The sequence below is a fragment of the Aquila chrysaetos genome, chromosome 3 (genome assembly GCF_900496995.4).
Source record: "Aquila chrysaetos chrysaetos chromosome 3, bAquChr1.4, whole genome shotgun sequence".
In the NCBI taxonomy this organism is placed as follows: domain Eukaryota; kingdom Metazoa; phylum Chordata; class Aves; order Accipitriformes; family Accipitridae; genus Aquila; species Aquila chrysaetos.
Window position 1 is genome coordinate 70043453 of NC_044006.1, and position 27462 is coordinate 70070914.

At 45.9% G+C, this 27462-nt stretch overlaps 2 protein-coding genes across 3 annotated transcripts; both read right to left on the minus strand.

Moving 5' to 3' along the window:
* Nucleotides 1–11146: 11146 nt before the first annotated feature.
* INSIG1 (insulin induced gene 1) lies at nucleotides 11147–21424 on the minus strand. 2 transcript variants are annotated; one of them, XM_030009700.2, is made up of 6 exons: nucleotides 21318–21424; nucleotides 20302–20717; nucleotides 18188–18312; nucleotides 17318–17484; nucleotides 16749–16848; nucleotides 11147–13452 (listed from the first exon to the last, which is right to left on the minus strand). In XM_030009700.2, the coding sequence occupies exons 2-6, from the start codon at nucleotides 20699–20701 to the stop codon at nucleotides 13423–13425; spliced, it is 822 nt and encodes a 273-aa protein (XP_029865560.1). In that variant the 5' UTR covers nucleotides 20702–20717; nucleotides 21318–21424; the 3' UTR covers nucleotides 11147–13422. The 2 variants fall into 2 exon arrangements, with proteins under 2 accessions (XP_029865560.1, XP_029865559.1); XM_030009699.2 differs by lacking the exon at nucleotides 21318–21424 and adding an exon at nucleotides 21137–21280.
* A 303-nt stretch (nucleotides 21425–21727) lies between these two features.
* Nucleotides 21728–27121, minus strand: LOC115339280 (formin-like protein 16). The gene is made up of 3 exons (XM_030009001.1): nucleotides 27013–27121; nucleotides 24864–24946; nucleotides 21728–22222 (listed from the first exon to the last, which is right to left on the minus strand). Exons 1-3 carry the CDS (start codon nucleotides 27119–27121, stop codon nucleotides 21728–21730), a joined length of 687 nt encoding a protein of 228 aa, XP_029864861.1.
* Nucleotides 27122–27462: the final 341 nt, after the last annotated feature.

Consider the following 27462-nt stretch of genomic DNA (forward strand, 5'->3'; position numbering starts at 1 on the left):
AAAATTTTAACTAACAGGCAGGATTCCCGCCGCTCTAATGTGCTTGCATAAATGGCTTTGTTATTACTACTTTCCTGCTAAAACAACATTTGCTTCTCGTCCTGACACATCGTGTTTGAAATCCGGGCAGGCGGGCGAAATCTGCCATCTAATACGTAAAACCTGAAATGAGCCTGCCCGGCCGCGGAGCCGCCTCGGCGCAGCGCCTTACCCGCGCACCGCGCAAAATTAACAAAACGTGGCACTCCTATTAGTTTTTAATTAGATTTTCTGATTATAGACATGTTTAAAGGACAAGATTGCGTGTTTATGGAGGGAGATTTCCTCAAGAGTCTATTTGATTAAACGTATTTACAATAACTCCAGTGTTTAAACACTGTCACATTTTAGGGGACGGTTTAATGGAAGTATAATTTTAAGACGGGAAAAAGTTGCAGAGAACCGCGCGCTCCAGCTACCCCAGGCTATTTTATTTTATTTTATTTTATTTTATTTTATTTTATTTTATTTTATTTTATTTTATTCTATTCTATTCTATTTTACCTTGTTTTATCTTATTTTATTTCAGTCAGACATTACAACCAATAAACCGCAGAACCCGGGGCCGGTGGTCCTACAGCCAGACAAAAGGGTCTTTGTCACCAGATCCCCGCGGACAGGAGCCCTCAGGCCCCGCGGAGCGACAACGCGGAGCAGGGGCTGAGGGTGCGCACCCGCGCTCCGCGTCCTCGCCCACGCCGCGGCCGCCTGCGCGGGGGAGCCGCAGAAGGCGCGGAGCCGTGTCCGCGGGCGCGGCCCCTCCGCGGGCGGGTGGGGGCCGCTGTCTGCCCCCAGGCTGGGGGTCCCGCTCCCCCGAGGGGGGCGCAAAGCTCTTTTCTCCCCAGCAGCCAGCGCGGCTGGGGGATTTATTTTTATTTTTTATTTCTATTTTTACTTCTTCTTTAAAAAAAAAAATAATCTATATTCTATTCTTTTTTTTTTTTTTTTTGTGGCGCCGCTTTTCATTAGGGTGTCCCTCCCCGCGGTTTCTTTCGCTCTTCTCCTTGCAGCGCTCCGCCCGCCGCCGCGGAAAGACCGCGCCCGCCCGCGCAGCCAGCGCCCCCGGCCCAGCGCGCTGCCCCCCCCCGCCCGCGCAAAGGGCCGCCGGTGCGGTGCGGGGCGGTGCGGGGGGCTCACCGTCCGCCCCGTCGGTGAGGAGCCAGGCAACGGGGGTCAGGGGGGTGCGGCACGGATCTGCCCTGGGGTACACCCGCTCTTCCTCCTCCTCCTCTTCCTCCTCCTCCTCCTCGGGGCAGGGGCACCCAGCCCCCGGGGCCGCCCGCATCCCACCGGCTCCGCAGCCCTCGATGGTCCTGCCGGGGGCGGGGAGCGAAATCACCCCGATTCCCGCTCCCTGGCATTCCACCTCTGACATCTCCACCACTTTTATCTTTTTAATTTCCCCCCTTCTCCCCCCCCGCGATGTATAATTTCACCACGGAGAAGACTACTTTTTTTTTTTTTTTGGACGAGGAAGGCTCCATCCGAAAACACATTTCCCTTTTTGTCTTGCCTATTAGATATAATTTAACATAAAACGCCTGTTATAATTACTGATTATACAAGGAGTCCCTTGTTTTCACAAGCTACTAACAGGATTATCTAACGAGTGCTAGATTTCAAATTAACCATAAACATTACAGTGGAATTCATTTTGCTGCGCTGGAAAGGAGGGAAGGAGTGGATTTTGGGGATGGGGGGACGGGGTGGTCCTGGAAGCCTTGTGCCCAGCATCACTTCCCCCTTGCCCAAGTTGGGCGCACCAGGCAGAAGCATTGTCCCTGCAAAGCCTATGAAGGCGTTATTAGAATTACAAAAATACATATAAAAATTGAAAAAAATATATGAACCTCTTCTAAAGCATTGTCCGGGGGGGTGGTTCGGAGCAGCCTGATCCATCCTGGGGCAGAGCAGCAGCTCAGCCTCCTGCCCGCCACCTTTGCCCGGCCACGGGAAATGGAGGGCTGTAAAAAAATTTATTAGAGATGAGTTAATTAATGGTAATTGGAAAAGGGACCTCCCCTACATAAAATCGTCTTTCTCCACAAAAGAGAATTTAAAAATAATCTGAGAGAAACCCCCCCCCTGCAACACCATAATGAAGCTTTTGAGTAAAAGACCTTATGTTTTCATCACCAAGGGGAGCGGGGAGGAGGAAGGTCCCCCCAGCCCCCGTCCCGGCCTGGCTCCTGCCACATCCCGGCAAGGGGAGCAGCCTTCCTCGCACGCTGCCCCGGCGAAGTTTTGTGGTCTGCGATGAAACCTGCCTGCCCGGCCACCCCTGCCTGCAGCCCCGGTTTTCCTTCTGCGTGGAAAATGGCTTTACCTGGGGAAGGGAGACCTGGAGGGGCTCAGGCCCGAGCGCAGGCTCTCGGGGATGCTGCTGCGGGGCTGGGGTCCCTGCCCTCCCTGCCAGCACCGCCGCTCCTCCCCTCCTTCCCATCCTTCCACCACAGCTCCAACTCTTTAGGCCTGGCGGAAAGTAAATCCTTTTAATGAGTCAAATAATTTTGGACATGAGAAATTTCCCCCCTCTCCTTTGTAATTAGAGCTGGCCGCGTGTCTAAAATGATCTGCTTTCCAGAGGGAAACAATAATTGAATTGTTGGGTGTCTCCCGAGCTTTGCAGGGCTCCGGGAAGGCTGCAAGGGAAGCTGAGCCGTTCTCTTGTTAGCGCCTGCAATGAGAGCAAGACACCCTAGAATTCAATTACGCGGCTCCTCCAGGAACCGTTATAATTATAACGTCAAGTTGTTTTTTAAAATTTCATAATTACGTTTTAGGATCCTTGCGTGGATGTTTGGGAACGCGTCTGCCTGGCCCCGGCCCCCCGCGCGCACCCTCCTTTGCCGCAGCCTCTTCCCTGCCCGCGCTTTGGTGGCATCCCCGCTCCCTGCACCCACGGGTGCCCGGGGTGCCCTCCGTCTCCATCCCTGTCCCTGGCACCCGTGCCACGGTCCCGCCGAGCCCTCCTCCGCTCCGTGTCGCCGGGACATCTCTCCTAAGCGCCGTGCCGCAGCATCACGGCACATGCTGCGAACGGGCTGGTGACATGTCCCCGTGTCAGATCTCCTGTTCTACCCCTCCGATTTCCCTGCCTGCAAAATTGATTCCCACGCACGCCTGTTCTAGAAGAAAATCGGGAAGAAGTAGATTGGAGTCACCAGTTACTGACAATTTTGTGTTCGGCTAGTTAGAAATAGGTGTCCAGTGTTGTCCTCCCTTCAGCGGCACCCGGGGTGAGATTTGGGGCATGCCAGGCGGTGCTGGGGGACCCTAGGAGTGGGGTCCTCGGTATCAGTGCTGCCTGTGCTCAGGTTGGCGTCTTCACTTTCAAAAATGCAAACAGAAAATACTGAAAAACTCTCCCATTCCTTTTGCAGGTGGAAATTAAAAGCTCAGAAGGGCTTGACGCGCCACTGGTGATGCCTTGCGAGCTAGGGCTGGGAGCGGCATCGTGTTTGGATGGTGGTTGAGCTGCTTTTAGGCTCTATTTAGAAAAGTGGATCAGACTGCTCATGTTTTACATTCCTGCTGAAATGAGAGAGCTGTGACTCCTGTCTTGCTGCAGAGCCCTTGTTCAGTGCTTTTTCTCTCCCCTGCCCTCACCATGTGCCTGTTGCAGACCCACCGTGTCCTCCTGGACACCTGCCCTGGGAAGTCCCTGCCCAGGAGCTGCCTGGCCAGGTACTCACCTCTGCAGAGACCAGCCCCGGGCTGATACGTCCCAGGAGTGGATGGAGATCTCCCAGCTGTACAGCGCTGTTTGAAGGTGTTTAGTGAAGGAGCTGCTTCTGCAAGACAGGAAAGAGGAGACTGAGAGAATGTGCAAAACGGCAGAAGAGCGAGAAGACCAAATGGAGAGAAGGTGGAAGAATCATTAGCTGCTGCTCCGAAGAAATGGTGAGCAGAAAAGCTAAGCCCAGTCAGACCCAGTTAGAGCACAGACATTGCAGCACAACCCGCTTTCCAGGTATGTGCAAAATCCCGGCATCCCGCCATCAGAGGGATCCATCGCGTGCCGGTTTGGTTCTCCTTGCCAAAGCTGAACGAGGCCCAGGAATCTTCCTGAGTTTCACCCAGCCCAGTTTCAACTGTCAAATCGGCGAAAGGGTCTGACTCAGACTGTGGTGTGGACACTTTCTGCAGAGCCCCTTGCTGAAGTGGACCGGGTCTCCCCAAAGGTGTGCACGGAGGAGTCTGCTGTACATTGGCCGTGACGTTTTTCTGTAGAGGGAGAAACCTGACCACGTCTTTAGCTCCCTGTACCCAGCAAAGAGCCACAATGCACAGGGCCATGCACAGCAGGAGCAGGCAGCGGCATTCCTGATGTTCTCCCCTCCTACCCCATGGCCATTGCCAAGAAAGTTTGACAGCCCCAGGCAGAAAGAGGGTATATCAAAATGAATCCTGGTAACCACCCATCAGCACCAAGACAAAGGTGCTACCAGAATAACCTTGTTTTGATAGTGTATCTTGCACGCAGCTGCTCAAACCATCTTCTTCTGAGCTTGGAGCCAGGTCCTGAGGAGGCTGGTGCACACACCATTGGCTCTATGGACCCGCAACACTGTCTGGCCAAGGTGCAGAAGATGCAGTGCGTGTCTTGGTCTTTGCAGGTCAGGGCCCCACGTAACAGTTGTGGCACTGGGATGGGAGAGTGGAGAGGAATACGCAATGACTGTGCTGATTTCAGACTGGGAATAGATTCACTTTTCATTCTCTCAGACAAGCAATTAGAGCCGTCTCCCCAAGCAGTTCCCACCCAGCAAGGAGTTCCAAAATATGAAAATTCTTCCCTTTCATATTATTTTCCAGATGTTCAGTCTTCGCTTCCCTTTATTAATGCTTCTTTTGCCAGGGTGACTCATTTAACAATTAACTTAGGCATAGGGTGTAGCAGCTGTTACAGATATTACCTGTGCCTCTAAGGTAAAGCTTCTTACCGTTGTTTTTTTATCCATCTCTCCTTTCCTTCTAGGCCTTTAATAACGTGTAAAAATATCTTTAAATTAATGGGAAGCTCTGATTCTTCAACCAGGTCAACAGATGGCTCATTTGGACCTGCCTTCAATTAAGCAGGTGGAACATGCCCAAGGAGCAGGCAGGCAAATGCAGCTGTTCTTTCCCCAAGTCCCACTGCAGATCTGATGGGAAAGACTCATTTGGCGGCTCCTGCGTGAGGCTACTTGTTCTATCAATCTCATAACTTTGTGTTCAAATTTCCCTCACCTGGCTGCATCTTCCAAGAGATCGCTCCTTCTTATGACCATGAGCTGTGGGTGTGAGGATGCTGAGATATCTGTGCGTTGTTGGCTTCAGGGTCTACTTCCAATGTTTGATTGTTGGGCAAAATCCTGAAAACCTGGTATTTCTCAGCTTACATGCTGATCGACATCTTTGGTTCACATATTAGTGGTCATCGAGGGTTGGGTTCAAAACTTGAGCCTAGTGCCATCTGAGATGTCTCACACCCTGTGTGGCCTTCAGCTGCTGCTCTTGGAGGCTATGGGACTTCTGCCCCAAATCTAGTAGCCCCATAGGGATGCCTTGAATAACCTGGGATGTCTAAAATCATGGTAATGCCTGTGTTTTGCAACTGAGTTCCACCAAGAGAATCACTAGTCCCCAGGCCATATCTTCAAGTCTGTATTCAGTAAGGACTCATTCGTACCATGGTAGGACTCTTATCCCAGCTGTCTGAGTAAAGATGAAGTAAAAACTAAGCAATGATGTCAGGGTCTGCCCTGGTGATACCAAGTGCTTTCTCTGCATGAAAAGAAAAAAATTGATGAAAATCTGAGTGAAATCATCGGGACTGGTTATCCTGTTAGATACCATTACTATCTTCTTCCACTTGCAGCTGACAATGTGGCTGCTTACTACTGTGTGGCTCTTTGCCTGACATTTTTAGTGACTCCACTTGTTCCAAAATAGCCTTAAGCAAGGTTCTTGGGAGGTGACCTACAGGAGGTTTGGTAAAGAGGACTACTCAATGGGCAACCAAAGCTTTAAGAATTTCTAAGGTGACCAGGAGGGGACCTCCAGCCCTGAACCTTGACAGTCACTGCTGCTCCCTGCTGCAAGCAGAACTCCAGACCTGGAGCTGCTTTTGGTGCTCCGCACATCGCCAGTCCCACTGACTTCACCTACGATACACCTCACGTTCCCTGCGTTTGAATCCTTTCTGGGATCAGGACTTCACTGACTGCACTGTCTGGGTGCTTCAGTAAAGCAAGGAAAAATGTTTAAAACCAGAGCTTGCAAAGAAGCTCGTTGCTGCAGAGCTCTACATGGAAACAAACAAACTCTGCTCGTCTGAACAAGGTCTCTGTTGTACAAGAGAGCCTGTGAAGTGTTGATTTTTGCCCTGTTTACTTTATTAATGCTGGGTAAGTCAGCAGGGTATGTATTCCTGATGATTCTTCCTTAGCTCAAGCTCTGCATCTCCCTTAGCTTCACAGAGATTTCTGGACAACTCCATCCGATCCTTGCGGGGCAAAACGTGGAGTGGGCTTCTGCGATGCTGGCTGGGATGGGTCGCACCTCCTTCCTACACCAGCTCGCTTCACCTCTTCCACCAGCCCAGCAGGAGCAAATTTCCTGCAGAAATCAGAGCCCGTTGCTCAGCCCACGAGCACAGCTCCATGCAGTGCCCAGGCTCCTACGCTACGGGATCCTGGTGCAAGAGCTCAGCAGCACAGACCCCCACTGAAAGGACCCTCCATGCCTGGTCTGCCAGCTGCACACCAGGAGTGATCAGGGATCACAGACAAGTTTTCTTGCTTTTGGATGACATCAGGTTCAAATTATACCTAGCATTAAATTCAACAGTAGCTTGTTTTTATAAAGCAGCAACAGTGCAATAGGTACTAGTATTAAAAGCTGAATGACGGCTTGTAGGTTTCAGAGTTAACACACAGCCTGAGGTGTCCCATCTCTGAGAGCTGCTGTTTGAAATTGCAGCAGTCTCCAGTACATGACAGCTATGTAGCTGGTACTGCAAAGCTGCTCCTCTGAGCCAGGGCAGAACAGGTAAGAAAAATCTGGTTTTTTTTTCTTTTTTTAAAAAAACCCCAAAACAACCACTCTTCAGTTCATCTTCTGAAATGCAATTGTCAGAACAAGGCAGAGATTCTGCAGAACAACCCAGCTCCCTGCTTGTTCCCCAAAGCACCGAGGTGGGGGATGTGGGTCCTTCCAGCAAGCTGACTTTTTTTATTGGGGAAAAAGGCTCAGAGACAGGCGGGAAAAGAGGAAAAAAAAAAAGCCTTGAACAAGCTGAGAGTAAAGTCTGAGAACAAAAAGGTCCAGTCAGTGCAGCGCACAGACTACAGATCCAGCACACTTACCTGCTGCCATTCAAGCACCATTGGGGTGGCATGGAGAAAGATGAGGTCCGAAGGGTGATGAAGACAGTGTTGAACCTGGGGGAGGCTGTTTAACCAAGAAGGGGCATAAAGGAAGAAGAAAGTGATTACCCTGGGCCAGGAAATAAAAGATCGATGAGGGTGGCAAGTGAGCAAGGAGATACTTAGTAAAAGTGATAGGGAATTTTTTTAAAAACTTTTTTTTTTTTTTGGCCAAATAATGCTAATTTATTACAACAAAAGATAATTACTAAACCAATACATTCTTATGAATTTCTGTAACATGAAAAACAACCAGAAAAAAAGTTTGGAAATAGAAATTGCTCATCCCATTTTTACAAAAAAGCGTGGTTTAGATTTTTGAATTGGTGAAACATTGTACTGTTAGACAACTTGGACCACTTTTCAAAGGTCAGAATCAAAACAACGCATTTCAAGATGGTAACAAGTATTTCAGTTGACCCAAACTTTGCGCTCAGAAGTGGCGTCTTCATGCAAAAAAAGTAAGGGTCTGGTCTTGTTTTTACTGCCGTCAGCAGCGGATCCTGCACAGCCACTTCTGACAGAAGACCTGTCACCACTGGAAGACATGAACAGATAGCATGTCGTTTGGGCAGTTGCCCTCACATACATGCCAGCCTGTGGTGACAAGAAGCAACACGAACCCCCAAAACCCCACATCACGGGCCAGACCAATGGATTTCAAGTGACGAGCTGAGGAGCACCCTAACGTGTCCAGGAAAACCCAAACCTCAGTGACCCCTCTCAGTGATTTCACCATCTCCTGCTCCTAAATGACCTCTGTAGCATAACATCTCCTTTGTGTCCAAGTCCAAGGTTTAGAAATCCCCCCCAAAAGGAATCACAACTCCCTTGTTCAATCCCGCGTGGCCCAGCAGTTCTTTGGTGATGGGTAGGAAAGGCTGTAGGTACTGCTGGCCATGTTCCCAGTTGGCTGTGGACCTTTCTACATTGCAGGATCAAGTCCTTTCCGAGCTGTGGTTGTCCCAGGCCACCCGATCTGAAGCTTTCTTACGTCTCTCTGGTACACCGCAATTCAAAACACAGCCAGAAAAGCCACCAGACCTTCTGCCCTGCAGAACTCCACTGTCACATGCGAACAACTTACATTTCTGCGTGAACATCGCAGACAGCCTTTCCGTCACAGGCCCTTATTGGATGGGATCTTGACTCTCTTGTGAATCCAGGTTATCTTATTTTAATTTTGGGCCACCTACTCTTTGATACCTTGGAAAGGATGAACTTCCTGTGCATTCATATGCAGGTAAGAGACATACACAGCCTTCAGCAGGAATTATATATATATATTTTAAACTGAAGATATTTCAGCTTGATACTACCAGAATATAGCCTTCAAGGCTTTCTGAACAGGGCTAAGAATATTCAGGGTGATAAATGTGACCTCCACAAAGTCAGTTAGCTTTTCCTTATACTGCATCATCAGCTGCTGTGATGGTGGTAACCCAGATTCGACCCTGTCTTCAGGAGTCGGCCCATGCAAACTGTGGCCAGATTCTGCAACGCAGGAACGTGTGCTCTTCTATCTGGTGAGAATCTCGAGAAAAAGGGTGAAAACCCCTTTTTGTCTCCTCCATCCACCCAGCAAAACATGGGCCAGCTGTAATTTTTTCTATGACTATTCCAGTTCTTGCTGTTTGAGCTACTCAGCTGCTTTTGATCAGTTAGAAAACAAATAATCAACATCAGCACAAACAATACTCAACACCTATTGCTTTTGGGAAGAGGAAGCTTGGAGCACCCCTGGAGCAGCTACAGGAGTTGGCCTCCCTTTCCCAGCCCCAAGCCATGGCAGGCTGGCCCAAGAGATGCTCACCTGGCTGCCACAGGGCACTGCGGGAGCTGCTCACCAGCTACTGAGCTGGGAGAAAATGGTGTAGCTGTGTTTGATTTCTGTGCAAAAATGCCGATTTGTAACTGGCATTTTAATTCTTAGGAAACACAGCAAGTTGGTGTAATCTCTGTAGCACTTGTCTGCTATTTAATATAACAATAGAATAGCACTCAAACTACTTAATACACAGACATGACTTACTGCAATAGAGAAAACATGATTTGCAGCTGGAGAAAAACTTCACTGAGTAAAACTCAGTAAAGCTCTGACCCTTTATGACTTTTGGGGCAGTAATGCATTATTTATAGAAAGCATCATACATTGAATTCTGCCTTTGAAAGTTAACCAGAGCAGGCCAGAAGCACCACCACAACCAACAGACTTTCTTATCACACAGATAGGCATGAGGACTGTGGTTTTATTGCATATGTAATTCATCTGTCCCCATTTGTAGCCCATGAAGACAACATTATCACTGCACAACAGGAGGATCTAAATGCAGGGAGAGGACTCCAAACTAGGTATGGGGCAACTCCTGTGGCATTTCACTGCCCAGAGAAATCACCATCGCCTATAGGTACCTTTCTTGACCTTTTAGCTGAAAGAATGTTATCACCCACACCTCTCACAGGTTTCCAAGATAGGGCCCTCAATGACCTCTTATAGAGAAGTATGCTTTGTTCAATTAGTCCAGCATGTAATGCTGTGTTCTCATGAATTTTGGAGCTACTCTGATGTGCAGCAAGGCAACTGAGACTTAATTTCATTATTCATCTCAATATGTTCCTGTTATATTCAGAGAACAGACCATGGGCCCTCCTGTGGCTAATTTAGCACCTGCAAATCCCCATGCATAAAGCCAAAGGCTGGATAACCTGCCGAATGAATCTGCAGGAACTATGCACGGGTCAAATCATCACACTTGCTGGGAAGGCTTTTTTTTTCTTTAGAAACTTTGTACACACTTGCCTGTCTCAAAAGGAGACCATCATGTCCTAGTTCTCCAAGATCAGGCTGTACCCCACAAGTTTAAAAAAAAAAAAAAATATATATTTAATTCCTTCTGACAAAATCCAAGCAGAGTTTCAGGGAAAGCAATGTACCTGGAGGATGTGGGCCATCCTCAGACTGAAGCTGTTAACAGCTACCTCCTCAGCTGCCATGGAGCATGCACTGAACTTAAGCAAACACAGGCTATTTAAGCTAAAATATTGAAGAAGTTCCAAATGAAGCCTTCTTCAGCTAAGGCAACAGACTGCACTGATATGAAGACTGATCAAAAAGCCATTCTACTGTTCCCATCACAAATGTAGTAGCTTCTAGAAGTCTGAAATAAATATTTAAGCGCAGTAAAATTGAAGACTTTGTCTAAATTTGCAAGATGCTATCTTCCCTAAATCAGATGATGCAACAGTTTTAGAACTGCTTAGCCTTATCAGGTTACTCATTCTTACTGTCTGCAGTCTTTAAGATGCTTCAGACTTTTGTAACCATTACTGCAGATAACCAAGCCACAACAGGAACTTGCATGTTTACCCTGCCCCCTCCATATTTTGTTTCAAATTATGAGTTTCAGCATCTTGGAAGACAATGGTAATAAGATTCTGTACCTTAAGTGACATAACCATAACACACACTTATGCTGCTTTCTTGGTACAACAGCAAGACTGTTTTTCTTCAACTGTATAACCCAGGCTGGAAGTCCCTCTAAAAGCTGATCTCTCCAAGTTCAGTTTCAGATTTTTTTTTTTTTTTTGTAAACCACTGAGTATGCATGACTGAGTATTTTTTATGCAATCATAACAACTGTCCTTTTCAAGGCAGATTCCTGCATAATGTGCATAGAGAGAATCCAAGGCAAACATGACTTGATCTTAAAACTTTAATAGTAAAAAAAGTGTAAAACCAAACACACCGCTGAAAACTTATCAGTAAGAATGAGAATTTAAGTGTTCAAATTCAGAATAGTGCAAATTTTCTTCACTCCCCTCCCCACCTCTTCCAAACTTAAATCACTTTGGTTAAGATACTCAGAAGTATTGGCAAAAAATGAACTTTTGACTTACGTTTTTGGCTGCATTGTTTCTAACACATACAGATTTAGTTTCAGTCTTTACAAATAAATCTTAAATACTTCTCTATCAATCAAATATCCGTAGAGATCACTGTCATCTTTACTTATATCTGGTTTTGCAACATTTTGAAATTGGTTATAAAACTGTCTCCCCAGCAAGTAGCATACTTCTTAAAACAGCTGAGCTGATTCAGTCCTGATCTGAGGACCTAATTTCTTCAAGTAGTCCTATAAAATGTGATTATTTAGGTTTTAAACATTCGAGGAAGGATCTTATACCAATAAAATTACTCTTGATTTACACCAAAGCAAGATTAGAATTGGGGTCTGCTCTGTAGTATAGACTTTGTGCTAAACTTTTCCTGCTACAAAAAAGCACAAGCAGCAGTTATAGCATTCCCTTAGAAGAGTGAAAACAGCCAGAACACTGCTACCTGGCCTCAACATCTTTTTTGATGTGTCAGTCTTTAACTGATGCCTCTAACTATATCTGAAGCCATGTAAGATTGGAAATGAACACAAAAAAAATTGCGTAATACAAAAAGGCAAATCCATAAAAGTTTACAAGTACACCATAACCACAAAGTTGGAGTATTGCTAAAAATTTGGGTTCAATGAAAGATACAACAAAACTAGCTTTACTAGTTAAATAAATTATTGCTCCATTTGACTCCATGCAGCATTGAAATGAACTCAGAACCCTTTTCTCTTTAATCTCTCATAAGAAATGATCGATATTGAAGAGAACATGAGGCTCAGATTTACTGTACATTGCACTTCAACTTTAAGACCTAATACTTGCTATTTAGGTCTCCTGTGGTCTAAGCTATCAAATGAATACATTGTGCTCACCAGAACTAAGTATTAAGAAACACCAAATGTTTAATGCAGTGACATAAGCACTTTTTTTTTTAAGGCAATCACAGATTGCAAGTTCTATAGGGTTGTGAAAAAACAAGTAGTGATCTCTTTCAGAAACTGAACTGAGAAAACAAGCTGTTCGCTATTCTTCATATACAGTTTAAATCACATTTTAGGCCCACTTCTGTTTCCAATCATTTCAGACAAAACCCTGACTCAAACAGAAGCAAGATCAAGGACACCTCTAGGAGGAAACTGCAAATCTAAGGAGTTGGGGGCACATATTCAATGGCCAAGCAATGGCCTGCAATGCATGTTTTTTTAGTGACACCAGACATTTAAGACACCCAAGACCTCCTTCAGTGAGATACTGAAGCATATGTCTAATATTAAGCAGGAGTACTCACACACACTTAAATTTCTTACTGAATTGGGGCCAGAACTTGATTCTTGCAAATCTAGCTGCAAGCTTCAGAAGTAATGAAATTTCCAGTCAGAATTTCTTGATAAAGTTCATGTTTGAAAAAGATTGTCTCCCGTGTTCACCTATTATACCAAAGTAATTTAGAAATTCCAAAGTAAGTGACTTCCAACCTTTTGTCCCTCCAACCCTCTCCACTATCAAAGACAGAAACTTAATGCAGCATTACAAGTAAGGGCATGATTCCTTCATAAGACTCCTAAAAGCATTAGTGCAATGCCTTTAATCTGTTTTGATCACTCTTATTTTTAAATAACCCTATTTTTTAAAGATTTGGATAAATACTATTCCTATTAAACCATACTTCATCATTGTTAAGCACCATCAATCTACTTCCTTTGGGCACTGATACAAGAGCTTGTAATTAAATTTCAGTTTCAAGGCTTTAAAATACGGCAGCTGCTTCAATAACTTACACTGGAATCTAATACTTGGAAAACTGCCACTTAGCCTGAACAGTTGTATGCAACTTGGTGTTAAACTCTTCCAGAGAACAGCCATACGCAAATGCTTATGCGGTAAATCAGGGTAAGATTTCAAGATAAGCAGTTAATTTCACTTGGCTATTCTAAGAGTGGATTAATATTTTTTTTTTTTTCCACAAGTCATTTGTGCAGTGAGCCCACAGAGAGATTATTTTTTCTAAATAATCTTCAATTTAAACCAGGAACACATCTTTGTAATGTTGCTTTCACACTGGCACCGTGCTCTCTTCTTCAAAGATTTAGTCATTGTGTGGTTTCTCTGGAATACCCTATGGATAAAAAACATCAAACACATGTTATGTTTCAATGCCATCTGGTAAGTGACTACATTATGCAGTATTTTCAATGATTAAATAGTCAACTAACTTCAGTTAGGCTTCAGACAATGACCTAGCAGACATGGCTTCTTTTAAAAGCTCAAAAAGGACATGCTCCTTAACTGTGGACAAAAAAAAAAAAAAAAAAAAAAAAAAAAAAAAAAAAAAAAAAAATAATCACTATGGTTCTGTGCTGCCTCAATTAGTGCATCTGATACATCCATCCACCAATTGCACTGCTTTTTGTAAGACTTTGTTAGCTTTCCTCCCTTTCTCAGTTTATTTCTTAGCAGAAGGTATACAGTGCTTCACTTAATGGGCATTAATTCAGTTTTTTTAACAGCCCTCTTTCAAACTGTCTTCAGGCATAAGTTACTTTATTTTCCAATCAAAGCCTGGTATCAGATAGACTTACTCATTTCCTCCTAAGTCCCTTTTCTAGTGTGAAACCCTATAGTATGTCAGTGTAAGAAATTTAACCAACTTTTCTTTAAAACAAAGCTTGTAGTATGTTCTTCTCATTCTAGAGAGAAAACACAAGTGTATTTGCCAGTATTGAATGTGTTCACAGTTCTGCAGCCTCTAGCAGTAGCAAAAACCAGATATTTGTGAGGCCCAAGTTCTGAATACCACCCTAGTTTACCAGATGTTGAGAATGATGGTTACAACTCAAAATGAAGTGTTGCTATCCATTTAACCCAGCTGATGAGCACTGACTGAGCAACTTTAGGTATCATAACATGACCAGCAAAAGCTGATGGCAGCAGCAGCACCTTCACCTTTTCTTCAAAGAAAATGTTGGATTTCATCCTCAAGCTGATAGCAAAAAACCCAAGAAAACACACAAACCCCAAACCCCTCTGGTAACAGCAGGTTTGCTTAAACTGCACTTTGTTACTGCATGTAAGCTCACTTGAAATCCAGTGATTGAAAAACAGCAAGCATCTCCCAGCTAATGTTTCTCAGGATGGGAGGGGATGTCTCAGGGACACTTCTCATTCTACTTCTAATTTCTTTTCTAACTGCAAAAGCTAGACAGGGCCTGAGAAAGAAGCAAGACAACTTCACTCCACTACAGTAATTTCTACAGGTGCCACCTTCTACTTTAGACATGCCCAGAAAATATCTACTGTTTGATCTGCTACTGTCACATGCAGTCAAACAGCTCAGGGACTACCAGAGAACATAGCTACAAAAATTAACTGTTTTATTCAGGTTTAGTTTATAAAAAATGCAATATTCCATCTTCTTGCCACATTTGCAAAGGCTGACAAAACAGACTGATGCTTTTGGGTCATCTCTATAGAAGAAAGACCTAGTTGACTGAATGCTACCATTCTATTTTAGAATTGGAATTCTTTGAATTTCCAGCACTGAATGCTTAACAGTGACTTGCAGAAGGGTTCCTACGAAAATGCTGGGCTTCTCCCAAGTTTTTCCAGACTAAGTAATGGTAATGTAAAACACATGAGAAGATACTGCTAGATAACCAGGATAGAATGCTTTGTCTTGCCAACTTCCCTCTTTCTTTGTAAGGAAGATGACAAGATTGACAGGCAAGTTGCAGGCAGGAGCCAGTCTGATTTTAACTACATTCAGATGAGATGCCAGGTGAAAAGAAGTCAAAGGAAAAAATTAAAAATCCCATGTGCCTAAATTTCAGCTCTTTCTTCTTTAAGGCTCCCTTCCTTTGCTTTCTAATATAAGAAGCATCGCAACTGGAAGTACTGCATACGCCAATGTGAAATATAGAACTGTAGCATATAAACGACTATACTTTTATTCTGAGATGCTGCTTGCAATAGCAAAGCTTAAATAAAACTAGATTAATATATCTTTTTCACTTGATCCGAGTGGCAAATTTTAAAAGAGAAATTATACCCTCTCTCCCTCCATACATGTAGTCCTAAGAAGAAACACACACAGATAGGACGCACCACCGGGATTTTAAGGGGGAGTAGTGAGCTTGTATTTTAAAGAACATGAGAGCAAACCAAAATTGACTACGAAGTTAAGATTGTGACCATGGTCCTGGGAAATCTGTAACTTGGTATCAAGTCAGCATGAAAGAAAAACCTCAACAACAGGAATAGTTTGCCCCATGCTTTTTTTTTTTTTTTTTTTTTTAAAACAGCCTTTTCTACAAGAGGTTACTGTTAACTTAGTGCAACTGAGAATCGATCCTAAAGAAATTGATCTTTTATGTTAGCCAGTGGTGGTCAAGTCTTCCCCAGCTTGTTTGCAAGCCTGTCCACCCACAGCATCGAATTCAGACTATCCACATTAGATGTGCATTAGCATCCATCCACTGGGTTAGCAAGGCTAGCCAGAAGAGACAGAAAGCTTGTTCCAGGCAAGACAGCTAGCTTTAGACTCATCCTTTTACTCATTTGTGGTTCAGTCCCCAAAAGCAGCTCTCCCCCTTACTAAACAGTTCAGAGACTAATATTTCAGGAACTCCCAAGTCTACAAATGCCCTTACTTCAGTAAAAATCAAAGGCACCTACACCACAGCAGCCTTAGAGAAGTTAAATACTTGAAGGATGTTTTCCAGGATAAAGGACTTCTGTAGCAAAGACGACAGAAGTTAAATCAATACAGTATTAATTATTATTATCCATCAGTGTCAGAACACTTTTCACAACCAAGCCTTAGGCTGATGTGCAAGCACAGAGCCAAGTTTACTCTTAAGTACACTACAAGGAAATAGCTACTTAAGAACCTAGCAAATGAGACACTAATTTATGCTGTACTATCCCATATACAGAGTGATACTTGAACTATATCTTAAGTGACCAGAAGGAGCATATTTGATTCTAGAGTGGTGGAATTTAATGCTATATAGGGACATTTCCTTTCATCTACATAACAAAAATGCTTTACTGCATAAATAGAGAAAGTCCATCTGTGTCTCGGTTTTCTAGCTTTTCTCTTCAGTTTTACATGTTAATTCAAATTACTGATGGAGCAGGAGTGATTAAGATTCTCAGAAGTGGTGTACTGATTCCAGTCTTATTTAGGCTGTTGCTGGAAAAAGTTAAATACAGAAGATGCTCAAACACTTACTAAGACAATTCCCACTCCACTGGCAACACAGGTTGTATGCTTACATTTCAACTCTTGGGAAGTTATCTATTTATCTCTGTCAATTTGTGAGTCATACCCTTAAAGGCATGGTTTGTTCTTGGACTAGTAACAATGGGAGGTATTTGGGTTGTTAAAGGAAATGCTAATTATACAGTAATTACCATAGCCAGCTGGCGTCCTATGTTTCCTACAGTCACACCTCCTGAGAAAAATATACATGGAAGCCAAGAACGGATGTAAAGAAAATCTGGGGATGTATACCTAGTAAAGAAAAGGAAATAAATTAGAGACAAGTTATCATCACCACCTTACATACTGTTAACAAGATGCTACAGAATTCTCTCCCTGGGCCCAAACAGTAACATAGGAAAAGAAATAGGGAGACCAAACTAAGTCTGTTAACAAGCTTCTAAAACCCATGTCCTAGCCAGCAAAGTTTAGATATTCTCTCTCCTGAGAGCCAGTTAATGATATACCAAGCCAGAAGTAGTTCAGTTTGCTGAGCTGTTACCATTTCAACATACATCCTAATTTGTCTGCTCCCCACCCTCTACCCCCAGTTCTCAATCAGATCATTTGGAACAACTGGACAATTAGCTGCCTTAGACAAACAAAATGTTCTATTATAGTAACATGCCAAGTATATTAATAACTAGCTTCCAGTGCATGTGCACCCCTGTTTTCAGTTAAGACATGAGAGTTGAAATAGTATTTTAAAAGCATAACTTACTGATAAACACCATTATATACAAGAAACTGGGTTATCAGAGTTGCTACAAAGGCTATTGTAATGCCAAGCCCGAGACCACTTCTTGAACGATCAAATGTCCACCAAAGACCCAGTGATAAGGCTGCTAGAGTCAGGGACAGCTGGACGTTGTTTGCAAAATCTAGCTTCTGGAAAAAGATGTTAAGGACAATCCTTTTAAGTCTGCAGACATCCTACTGCTGAAACTGAACAAGGGAGAACTCAAACTGAAAGCAAGCATGATTCTGTATCTCTAAATACAATATGTTAAGGATCTGGCTTTCAGACCTGCCGAGCAATCATAGCTCTTGTTGACTTTGACTGGAGTGTGAGTGCAAAGGCAACACCAACTTTTGTCATACTGAGCATCTAAAGAATATACTATATCGCAAGATATTTAACTTTTATGGATTTTTGCCTCAAGTAACCTAGTTATCCCTGCTGATTTAGGTTTTCTGCTTAAACCATCATAATCCAACACAAAGAACACTCTTACTGAACAGTTCAGCATACCTCACTAGTTAATCATGTTAACTATTAGATGTAGACAACATACAGATTAAAATAAGACAACTTATACTGTTATACTTGCAGTTAAACCAGACATACTAGGATGTTTATCCCTCCTCCCCCTCCCAGAATGCACTCCCCTCCCCCCCGCTATTTTTAAGTGAACTGCGTTATCTGTCTTAAAGTAACTATTGCAGTATACTGCAGGTCTCACAGAAGTTTACCTCTCTGCCAGTAGCACCATCCTTACCTTTGTAATTCTCCCAGACGTGAACGGGAGAGACTGTTTCAAGACAACAGACTAAGCACATCAAGCAACAATGTAAACTAGTTCAAGGATACAGCACTTGCATGGTTAATGCCAACGAAAACTGCTATACATCGCATTACGCTGGCCCACTCTCTCTTGAATTTGTGTGGTTCCCCAAGGTGGCTGTCAATGCAGGGATACAGCAGGCCAACAACAGCTGCAAGAGAAGTAACGCTAAATATTAGTTTGGTAAATAAGTACTTGACAAAGTAGCGAGGTGCTTATCATGCTACTGTAAGCCTGATGAAGAAGAGACAGTTATTACCTCCTACTTCAGAAAAAACCCTCACTCTAACAAGCAATATTTTGTTTGAGCCTTTAAAGCAGAGATGTATATTGCAATGATAAGGTATCTGACTTCAAGCTCCTTTTCTCCCGTGAGCATATTATCATTTGACATCCTGAGCACATGCTTGTTTTGTACCAATAAATAACAAAGCATAACAAAAGCTTAATTACAGTGAGGAATGGAATATGTGTTTATTACTCACATGCAGGGCAGGCAGTTTTATGAACTTGACTCATTAGCTGTGAATCAGGCCCTGAATTAAGTATTTGCCTGGACTCAAAAGTTTCTTGGCAGAGATGCTTTCCCTCCTTCTGCTGGGCTGCAAGTCAGCCTAGGCTGCCATCCAAATCGGATGAATTTTGATACCAAAGAGAAGGAGAGCGGAACTTAAAGAAGCACCTGCCATCAGTCATATTTATGTCAGGGAAAAATAACTACTCACACTATTAACCAGACAAAGTTTTTATCCTCATATAGCATTTTCTTGGCCTTATAAGCCTGCAAATTGGTTGCAGAAGAAAAACATAGGCTAGTGTTAGCTCAGTTGCTAGCACAAACACTAGATGAGTTTCATTCTTCTAAGCCTTGCAACTCCATGTGTTGTCACCAACTCCAGGGTCAGACATGCTGCTCTAACTGTAACATCTGTGTGTGTTTGTTTCCTTTCCTACCCTCTTTTTTTCCCCTCCTTAAGCTCCTAAGAGGAATAACTTCTATATTAAGAAGGGTACAAGACATACCATCCTAAGACAGACATGTGATCTAATGCTGAAACAGCTTCACTATTTTGATGCCAGTTACCAGGACTTTTACCCTACGATAACAGTTAAATGCCAAAGTTTAATCCAACTGTGACAGGACTGTGAGAACTCTCACGGAAGCATACCCCGTGGCAATCTCTTTTTACTACGTAGTGTATCATTCATTCAAGTTTATGGTTTATCATTCATACTCCCTTACTATGAGGTACGAACAGCACACAATACCACTGCATTAAAAAGACCCATGCAAGAGTTGTTTTAAGTACTTTCAATACAAACTTAAAAAAAAAAAAGGTTACAGTGGGTTTATTCCCTAAGATTTAACGCCTTTTTAATCCCCCCAACCCTTCATCAAGGCCATATTTTGTCTTGGCAAGGACAGGAGGGAGTTAAGGCTAGCGAACCGGGGTAAGTGCTGCCTGCTGTGCCACCCGCCCGGCTTTCCCGCGGTATTTCGCTCCGCAGCTCTGCAGGTGTCCGGGCAGCGGCGGGCAGGGCGCCGCCGCACGTGACTTCCTTGTTTTCGGCCCAGCCCCCGTGGCCAGTTCGCGCCGGCAGCCAATGGCGAGCGCCGCCCGCCACTCACCAGTTCGCCGGCAGCCAATGGCCGGCGAGGGGCGGTGACGCGGTCCCACCCCGCCCACTCGTGCCCGGCCGTGGGGCGGATGGAGGGGGTGGGTGTGTGTCTGTGTGTGGAATCCCGCACGGCACCGACACGGCCACCGGAGAAACGCCGGGACAGCTGCGTGGGGAGCGCGTGTTTCCGCGCTCACCTCCGCGCCGGAGCTGCTCACTGGCACTTCCAGGCCAGTGCTGCGGGGAAAAAGACACTTTACCCACGCTGGGAGTGCACCAGCTCAAACCCCAAAAAAGCCCTCGGACACGCGGGAAGGGCGTGGGCGGCTCTTGCACGTGGATAATGCTGGACCAGGCAGGCACCCTTCCCAAAGGGAGAGTTCGGATCGCACGCTGCGTGATGAAAGCACTAAGCTCCCACAGGCACAGGTCAGGCATTCAGCACCACTGCCACCTCCTTCTCCTCCCCATGGGGGAAAAAAACCCCAAACCACCCCACTCGCGGAGGTCAGCGACTCACCTGCTGCTGTCCCGCAGCACGGGGGCACCCACCAGGCAGAGGAGAAGAGGGTGGAAATCACTTCGTCGGGGAACAGAGTCACGTTCCTCTGGATCTGCAGCAAGTTCAGCACCAGGGCCATGAAAGCACCGACGACGAAGAGGACCACGCTCCTCTGCACCAGGTGTTGACTCAAGTTCAAGGTGCTGCTGCCGGTGGTGGTACTGGTGGCACTGGTGCTGGCGGTGCTGGGGCTGCGTGCTCCGGGACCCACCAGCGTCAGCGAGGGGCCGGAGACGGAGGAGCTCAGCATCTCGCCCACCTTGGCGGCCAGCCCAGCCGCCGCGTCCCCCAGCTGGGCGTTGTGCCTTCCCCTGGCAGCGCAGGAGCAGCTCCAGGCGCGGCTCTCCAACCTGGGCATTGGCTTCGCCCGAGCCCTGGAACACCCGCACACGGACAGCCCGTCAGAACCCGCAGCGACGGCTCCGCTCGACCCCCCCCCCCCCTTACCCACCACCCGCACCCACCGCCGCCTCCCTCCGGCATCAGCCGGGCTCCGGAGCCACCGCACCGGGCGAGCGGCTCAGAGCCCGGCAGCCCTGCAGGAGCGGGCTGACCTGACCCACCCGAGCGGCCACAGGGCCCGGGGGCCGCGCTGCCTCCGCCTGCCAGCGGCGGAGGGGTCCCCGGCCCCAGCGACCCGAGAGGCTCGGCCTCGGCGGGGGGAGAACCGGGACAGGGACCCCGCGGCTCCCGTCAGACCCGCGCTGGTCCCTCTGCCCCGGGGATGGGGTTCGCTTCCCGGCTCGGGGGGCGTAAAACCGCACCGGGGGCGCGGGCCTCCCCGCCCTCTCACCTCAGGGGGCCGCGCCCGCCGCTGCTGCCGCTGCCGTCGCCTCAGCCCGTGGGGGAGGGCGAACGGCCGCCGCTCCTCCTCCGCCGCCGCCACCTCCCTCCCGGCTCGCCGCCGTCCCGCGCCCCGTGTAAGGTTTATAAGCCCCCGGCCGCCGCTGTCACGTTACCCGCCGCCGACCTACCCGCGGCCGGAGGCAGCGACGGGCCCGCCGCTCCGCTCCGCTACCCCTCCCCTCGGGCCGGGCCGCGACGGGCGGGGCGGGGCCGGGCGCGAGCGCCGAGCGCGGGAGCCGCCGCACCAGCCCGGGCGCCCGCGTCCAGTCGGGTGAGGCGCCGCAGCCAATCCCGGCCGGGCGGCTGATATGACGTGCGGGACACACCACCCGCCTTCCCCCCCCCCCCCCCCCCCCCCTCGCCCGTACCGCGGCTGACGGCGGCAGGACCGCGCGGCGCCGCCGCCCCCCCCCCCCCCCCCCGTCCTCCTCCCTCCACTCGGCGCCGGGGCTCTGCCAACGGCGGGCGGGGCGGGAGCGCGCGGAGGGCGCGCGCCGCCTCGGGGCGGGAGCCGGGAGCGCGAGGCGGCCTCAGGGCTCTACCCGCCGACCGGCCGCTGAGGGGGGGGGGGGGGGGGGGGGGGGGGGTGGACACGACAGTCCTGAGGGGAGCCCGGCGCCGAGCTGCTCCCGCCGGGCGGCGGCGGCGATACTGGTGGTAGTGGAGATACTGGTGGCGGTGATACTGGTGGCGGTGGTGGCGGTGGCTGGCCCAGCCCGCCATGGCCGGGTTGCCGTCCCCTTGGGAGGTGGCAGTTAGTCATGGGGGGAGGTTGAAGGCGGCTGCCGCGGCGTCTCCTGAAGACGAAGGTGATCGGTGATCCTGGCTGTCGTCGTTGTAAAACGGCGGTGTCGGGAGGTCCCGGCAGACCCGTGGCTCTCCAAGAAGTTCGGCCCGGGCCCAGACGCTTGCATCGGCGACCGGCCGTGGGGTGCCCGGCACATCCCAGGCTCCTCACTGCCACCGTCGGTGCTGGCAACCCGAGCAGCCGCTCCGCCAGCACCGGCAAAGCCCGGGTCGCAAAGCTCCCAGCCTAGTGCGGCGTCATAAAAATAACAGTTAAGTGCAAGTTCACCCTCTGGATTCTGCCAGGGTCTGGAAAGTGGCCTAGCAGAGGTGGTTAACAGTGCGGGCTGTACATCACGTTAGAGTTCAGCACCAAGAGTTGTCTCCAGAGCGGGACTCGGCTGCTAGGCTGCTTTTTTAAGGTGCCAGTTCTCCAGGATGCATTGGATGCTAGTGTGTTGATGCAGTAGGAATAGTTGGATTTCTTGTTTATTTAGCTGGCCTCGCTGGAGCCAGCAGGTCTTTTTCGCGTGAGGTATGCCCTCTTTAGAGTTGGAAAGGATGTAGCACCCCATCGCTTCCCAAGCCATGACGCTGAGGATTTAAGAACAGTTGCTAGCCACACCCGTGATGGGCAGAATGATGGTCCAAGTTCTTGGACCATCGATGTTCAATGATGGTTCATTGATAGTTCCAGTTGTCTTTCATCGATGCATTAAAAGCAACAAATAAAAAATACAGAATCAATTAAAGATACGGGAAGAGGCAGGTCCTCTGTATATCATAGAGAGTAAAATTCATCTGGGATGTGGCTATCCCTTCTGATCTCTGCTCAGTTCCAGCTGGAATGCAAAGAGTTAGGATAGCCGAGCCTGCTGAGCAACGTGCCTTTGGACGGTGTAGTTGACTGTCTTGGTGATGGACAAATTGTTAGTGTCACTGTTGGAAGTGACAGAAGAGCCTGCTATTTTTCTGTTAATACCGACTAGCTCGGGATCAGCCCAGCCTTGTCTTGCAGACTTTACTGCTGGACCGTGGTATAGGTGTCCTCTGTATGTGGAATTGTAAATATTCAGTTTCCATTGCTGTTTTATCTCAACAGTGTACCGAAACAGCTTTTAGTTTTAGTTTTGTATGCTAAAATTGGTTGGGTTCTTCTGTCAGATTTTTTAAGATGTGATTTATTTCCCTTTCTTGTTTTTGTTTTGGGTTTTTTTCTGCCCCAGTGGACCTGCACTATAAGTTTGCGTTAACTATTTTCAGAGAAAACAGTCTTAATATATTGTCAGCATTTTATGGGTTCCTCTGCAGAAACATCTGATTTGTTCCAGGAAATCACATGCAGACATAACACTTCCCTTCATGGCAACTATGTACGAGTTTTGAACTGACACAGGCAATTTATCTGTATCCTCGGACTGCTAAGCAATACCTTCGGCAGCTCTAAATAAGAGCTAGAACTCATTCCCTGGGAAATTTTCTTTCTTGTTGAATCACTTTGAGATTTATCAACAGGACTGTGGATCTGAGATAAAATGACCCATCTTTGTAAGAAATCGCTTTCTGGAGTTGACCTATGGGAGACAAATATAATTCATCCTTGCTTGTGCTACATCTCTACTTTATTTGAAAAGATATCTTTCTGTATTAAAAATTTTTTTTCCCTGAGTCTTACCCATATTCTCAGTGTCTGGGCAGAGTTCGCATTCCCTTGCGCTGAGTCTGCTAGGTTTCTTTCCTGAAAGAACCTGTTAAGTATTTTTTTGTAGCCTGTGTTTTTCCTTTCCTCATGGGTATGTCTCTTTTGCTACTTCCTGCAGCATATTTTATTGCCTTTTTTTCCATATTCATATTCATATTGAATACGGATATGGTATGGGTATCCACATGTTCTTCATAATATCATGTGGTGGTGCCCTTCTTTCTTCCAGGCTTCTTTCAGACAGCAGAGACCAACTTCTGAGGTGGTAAAACTTGCTGCAGCTTCGCTAAAACCAGCGGAATCAATACAAATCTACACTAGTTGAGAAACTGGCCCTAAGCATTTTTTTCCTGAAGTTACCTGCTTAGAATAAAGGTTAAATGCCCCTTATGTTCGTGTTGCTTTACAGTCATATTGCTTTACATTTCCTTTTAGAATCCTAAAATGGGTTAGGCTTCTGCATGCTTTGATCTATGCCTGAAATTTTATGCTTAACAGTTATTTCTGGAAAGAAGTGCTCATGTGTCTTTGTAAGATTAATGACATCGTTATTTTTATCTCATTCCTTAGCAAAGACAGCAGAACCTGGAAGTACTCAGCAGCACTACTCATTACATAAACAAATAATTTCACCTGTTCTTTTATGCTTTCTGTATTAAACTCTGTGATGTTCTGGAATCTGACAATGTGCTTGTCTCACAAAGGCTCTTTCATTGGCCTCTTAGGCGGGAAGCTTAGGATACTTGGACATTTTATTTTTCTCCCTACTTAAACTAGATCAAAAAATGAGCTGGCTGTTGATACAATCTCAGAAGGCAGTGGTAGAGAATCACAGAGCAAGACCTGTATTATGCGCAAAGCTGCTCTCCCTCTGCTTCACTGGAGACTTTTTGGAATTTATTCACCTTCAAGACTTTCTCCTATTGATACAGAGAATAGGAACCTTCCCAGTCATAAGCTAAGCCTTAATCTCCCATGTCTCCATAAAAGGATTTAGTGACACGCATTGTTTGATTCCTGATGCCAACCTTATGTACGAGAGTTCAAAAAATCTTTTGACATCAGCAGCAGTTTATCAGACTGAGTTCTTTGTTTTATCAGCGGTCTCCAGTGCAGTTGCGTGAATTCTCAGGAATCTGCAGAGAAGCCTGCAGTTCGCATGGTGCCTTCTCGGAAGTCAGCGTACCTCAGTAATAAAAGGTGTATGCTGAGTTCTGTAGGACAGTTTTGTGAAATTGCCCAAGTCCCAGTTCAGGAGCTCATTAAAAGCTAAAAGAAGAAGGATGGGGAGTGATTACATGGTACAATAAGCAGTACGCAAAACATACAGACTCTGAGCAAGACAAACGCTGGCCGGAACGCTTCAGGCATGTGAAACAAAGGGGTAAAACAAAATGTGTTGGTGGTTAGTGTATAATAAAGTGAGTCATCCATAGTGAGCAGAACTTAAAAACTCGGCTGATTTTACATAATCTGAGGGTAAGAAACTATAGTTGGAGTCTGAGCATGGAAATTAAACCCTAAGATATCCTAACCAAGCTCTGTCTTTGTGTAGTTAATAATAGTGTAGTAGGCCTATGACAAATGTTAATTGAAGTTTTTTTGTTTAGGTGCCGACATTTCTCTAGCTGCTTTTTTACCAGAACAAAACAGAAAGAACAATTATATGTAGGCTGCAGTCTTCAAGTGTCTATAAATTCATGTAACAACTATCATATAATTAGCTAATCAGCATCCTACATGCAGCTGTGGATACTGACTCACTGTCAATGAACCTCTGTCCTGACACAAAGACAGCGTCTTTGCCTCGGTTTCAACTTCATTCATTGCCATTGTTCTGCATATTTGTGTAGCAGTGAGTTCAATGAGTTCAGACTTGATATTTCAGATGGTGATTTAATCTAAACTTAATTATGAATAAATAATATTTGCTGGTTATATTGTTGTTGGAAAAATTACTTCTTTGATGATGGTAGCAGGTTTGTGAGGCTGGCATGAGTAGTGTTACTGAGGCAAGCTGTTCTATCCAGGTGTGGTTAAAAATTGTTGGAATTCAGCTCTTGCTGTATTTACATTTATACATATATTTATACTACGTCCAGATCTTTAAAGATACAAATTAGAAGTGGTGTTTCAATCCTTTTTTTTTTTTTTTTACATTAGCTGTGACATAAAAAGCAGGCCACTATAAGGAGCGGGTTTCCTTGAAAGTAAAATTACTGGCTATAATGCCTTTGTAAATGAGTAGCTAGTCAATTGTATGAGGGCAAGGCCAGTGTGTTATAATAGTAGTCCAAGTCATGATAGTCTAAAGAATAGGTGAAATAAACAGAGGTCTTGTGATAAAAAAAACAGAAGGAACATTGTGTTTTATATGCATTTATTTCTTGATGGAAACATTGCTTGCATGAAGAAGAAAACCAAGTACGTTTCTATCACCAATCCTTATACAACATCAGGTTTTGCAAAAGGGCTCCTCCAAGGTATATGTGCATGCATGTCCATGGTTGATCGTAAGCACAAATGTTTTCGCTTGCTTGGTAACTTAGGACTTGGTCATTCCCATATAGGATAAAAAGGAAATTTCCTCAAGGATTGCAATGTGAACTACATTCCCCTTACAGCCCTCTTCTTATGGTACACAATTCCAGCACCTTTTGTCCTCTCACGATGGCAACCTTCCCACTTACTCTTGTCATATGTGCCTGAGGAATATGCTGCTGGAATTCATATGCTAGCTTGTAGGGTTAATCATGAAGCCACCACAGGGGAGTTAGTCCCCCAGTACATGCTTAAAGCTTTAGATTTCGTCGTGCTGCAGTGGGGGAGATGTGTAGTGACACTGCCGTAGCTATTCAGCTTGGAACTAGTAGTTACAGAGGAGAGGAAGGAGCTTTACAGCATCCTCATTTTCCAAACTCTTCTCACTATGCCAGGTAGAAGGACTGTTCCCATCTAGGAGACCTAGCTGCAGCCTCACTATCTGATGAGATAGCCAAGGTCTAAATCAGATGAGCAATTTTCTGCTCTGCCCCTTCCTTCCCTGTCCTTACTGCAGTAATAACTATAAATAGCAGAGCTGTGGCTACCAAGAATAGACCCAGTATCACACACACTCTGGTTATATCTTTACATCTTCATGTCCTTTAAACTCTGGAGCACCCGAGAGCCTTAGAGCTGTCGCTGTCATATGGGAAACCTTTTCTTCCAGAGCTTGTCACATAGGATGATTCTACCCAATTCACATTGCTTTTTTGAAAAAACTCCTTTGAGACATCTGTAGCTCATCTTCCAGGACAACGTTATGACTGCATGAACGAGGTCAGAGGAGGTACCTGAATACTTCCAGTGCCTCTTCCAGGCTGCCATCTCAAGAGCATGAATACGTAGAGCTAATCTCACCGTGCAGTGCAAGTGATTAACTTTGGTTTTTTCTCCCGTCATGCTGTAGAGTCATATATTCAGAGAACAGTCTTGGTTTTGAACAGGATGTTGGGAAAAGCTTTCCAGTGTAAAGCTCCCAATGCAACCAGGAAGACCAATGCAGAGGAAAAACAACATTGGAGAGAGAACGTGCGTATGCACTAGTGCATGATGTGCTATGAAAGTGTGGCTTCCACGCTGCATCATGATTAGTCCTGTAAACATTGCCACTTTTCAGGCAAAATCTTAATATTCCCATTTCAGTGATTCCATCAGTACTCTTAAATGCAGTTCACTGTACCGAGGTGGTAAGAATTGCTGTTAGGTATGTTTTAAGATTGCCAAGCTGAACTTTTAAGTTA

What these genes read in the sequence shown, in the direction of transcription:
- INSIG1 (XM_030009700.2), bottom strand. Translation starts at nt 20,701, where the DNA reads ATGCCCAGGTTGGAGAGCCGCGCCTGGAGCTGCTCCTGCGCTGCCAGG. An exon ending in GTGCTGCGGGACAGCAGCAG is followed by an intron (nt 18,313 to 20,301) that starts GTGAGTCGCTGA and finishes CTTCTCTTGCAG; the next exon opens with CTGTTGTTGGCCTGCTGTAT. An exon ending in TAGGACGCCAGCTGGCTATG is followed by an intron (nt 13,453 to 16,748) that starts GTAATTACTGTA and finishes TTTTATCCATAG; the next exon opens with GGTATTCCAGAGAAACCACA.
- LOC115339280 (XM_030009001.1), bottom strand. Translation starts at nt 27,121, where the DNA reads ATGACGGGAGAAAAAACCAAAGTTAATCACTTGCACTGCACGGTGAGA. An exon ending in GAGGCACTGGAAGTATTCAG is followed by an intron (nt 24,947 to 27,012) that starts GTACCTCCTCTG and finishes TTCTTCTTTTAG; the next exon opens with CTTTTAATGAGCTCCTGAAC. An exon ending in ATACACCTTTTATTACTGAG is followed by an intron (nt 22,223 to 24,863) that starts GTACGCTGACTT and finishes ACGCCGCACTAG; the next exon opens with GCTGGGAGCTTTGCGACCCG.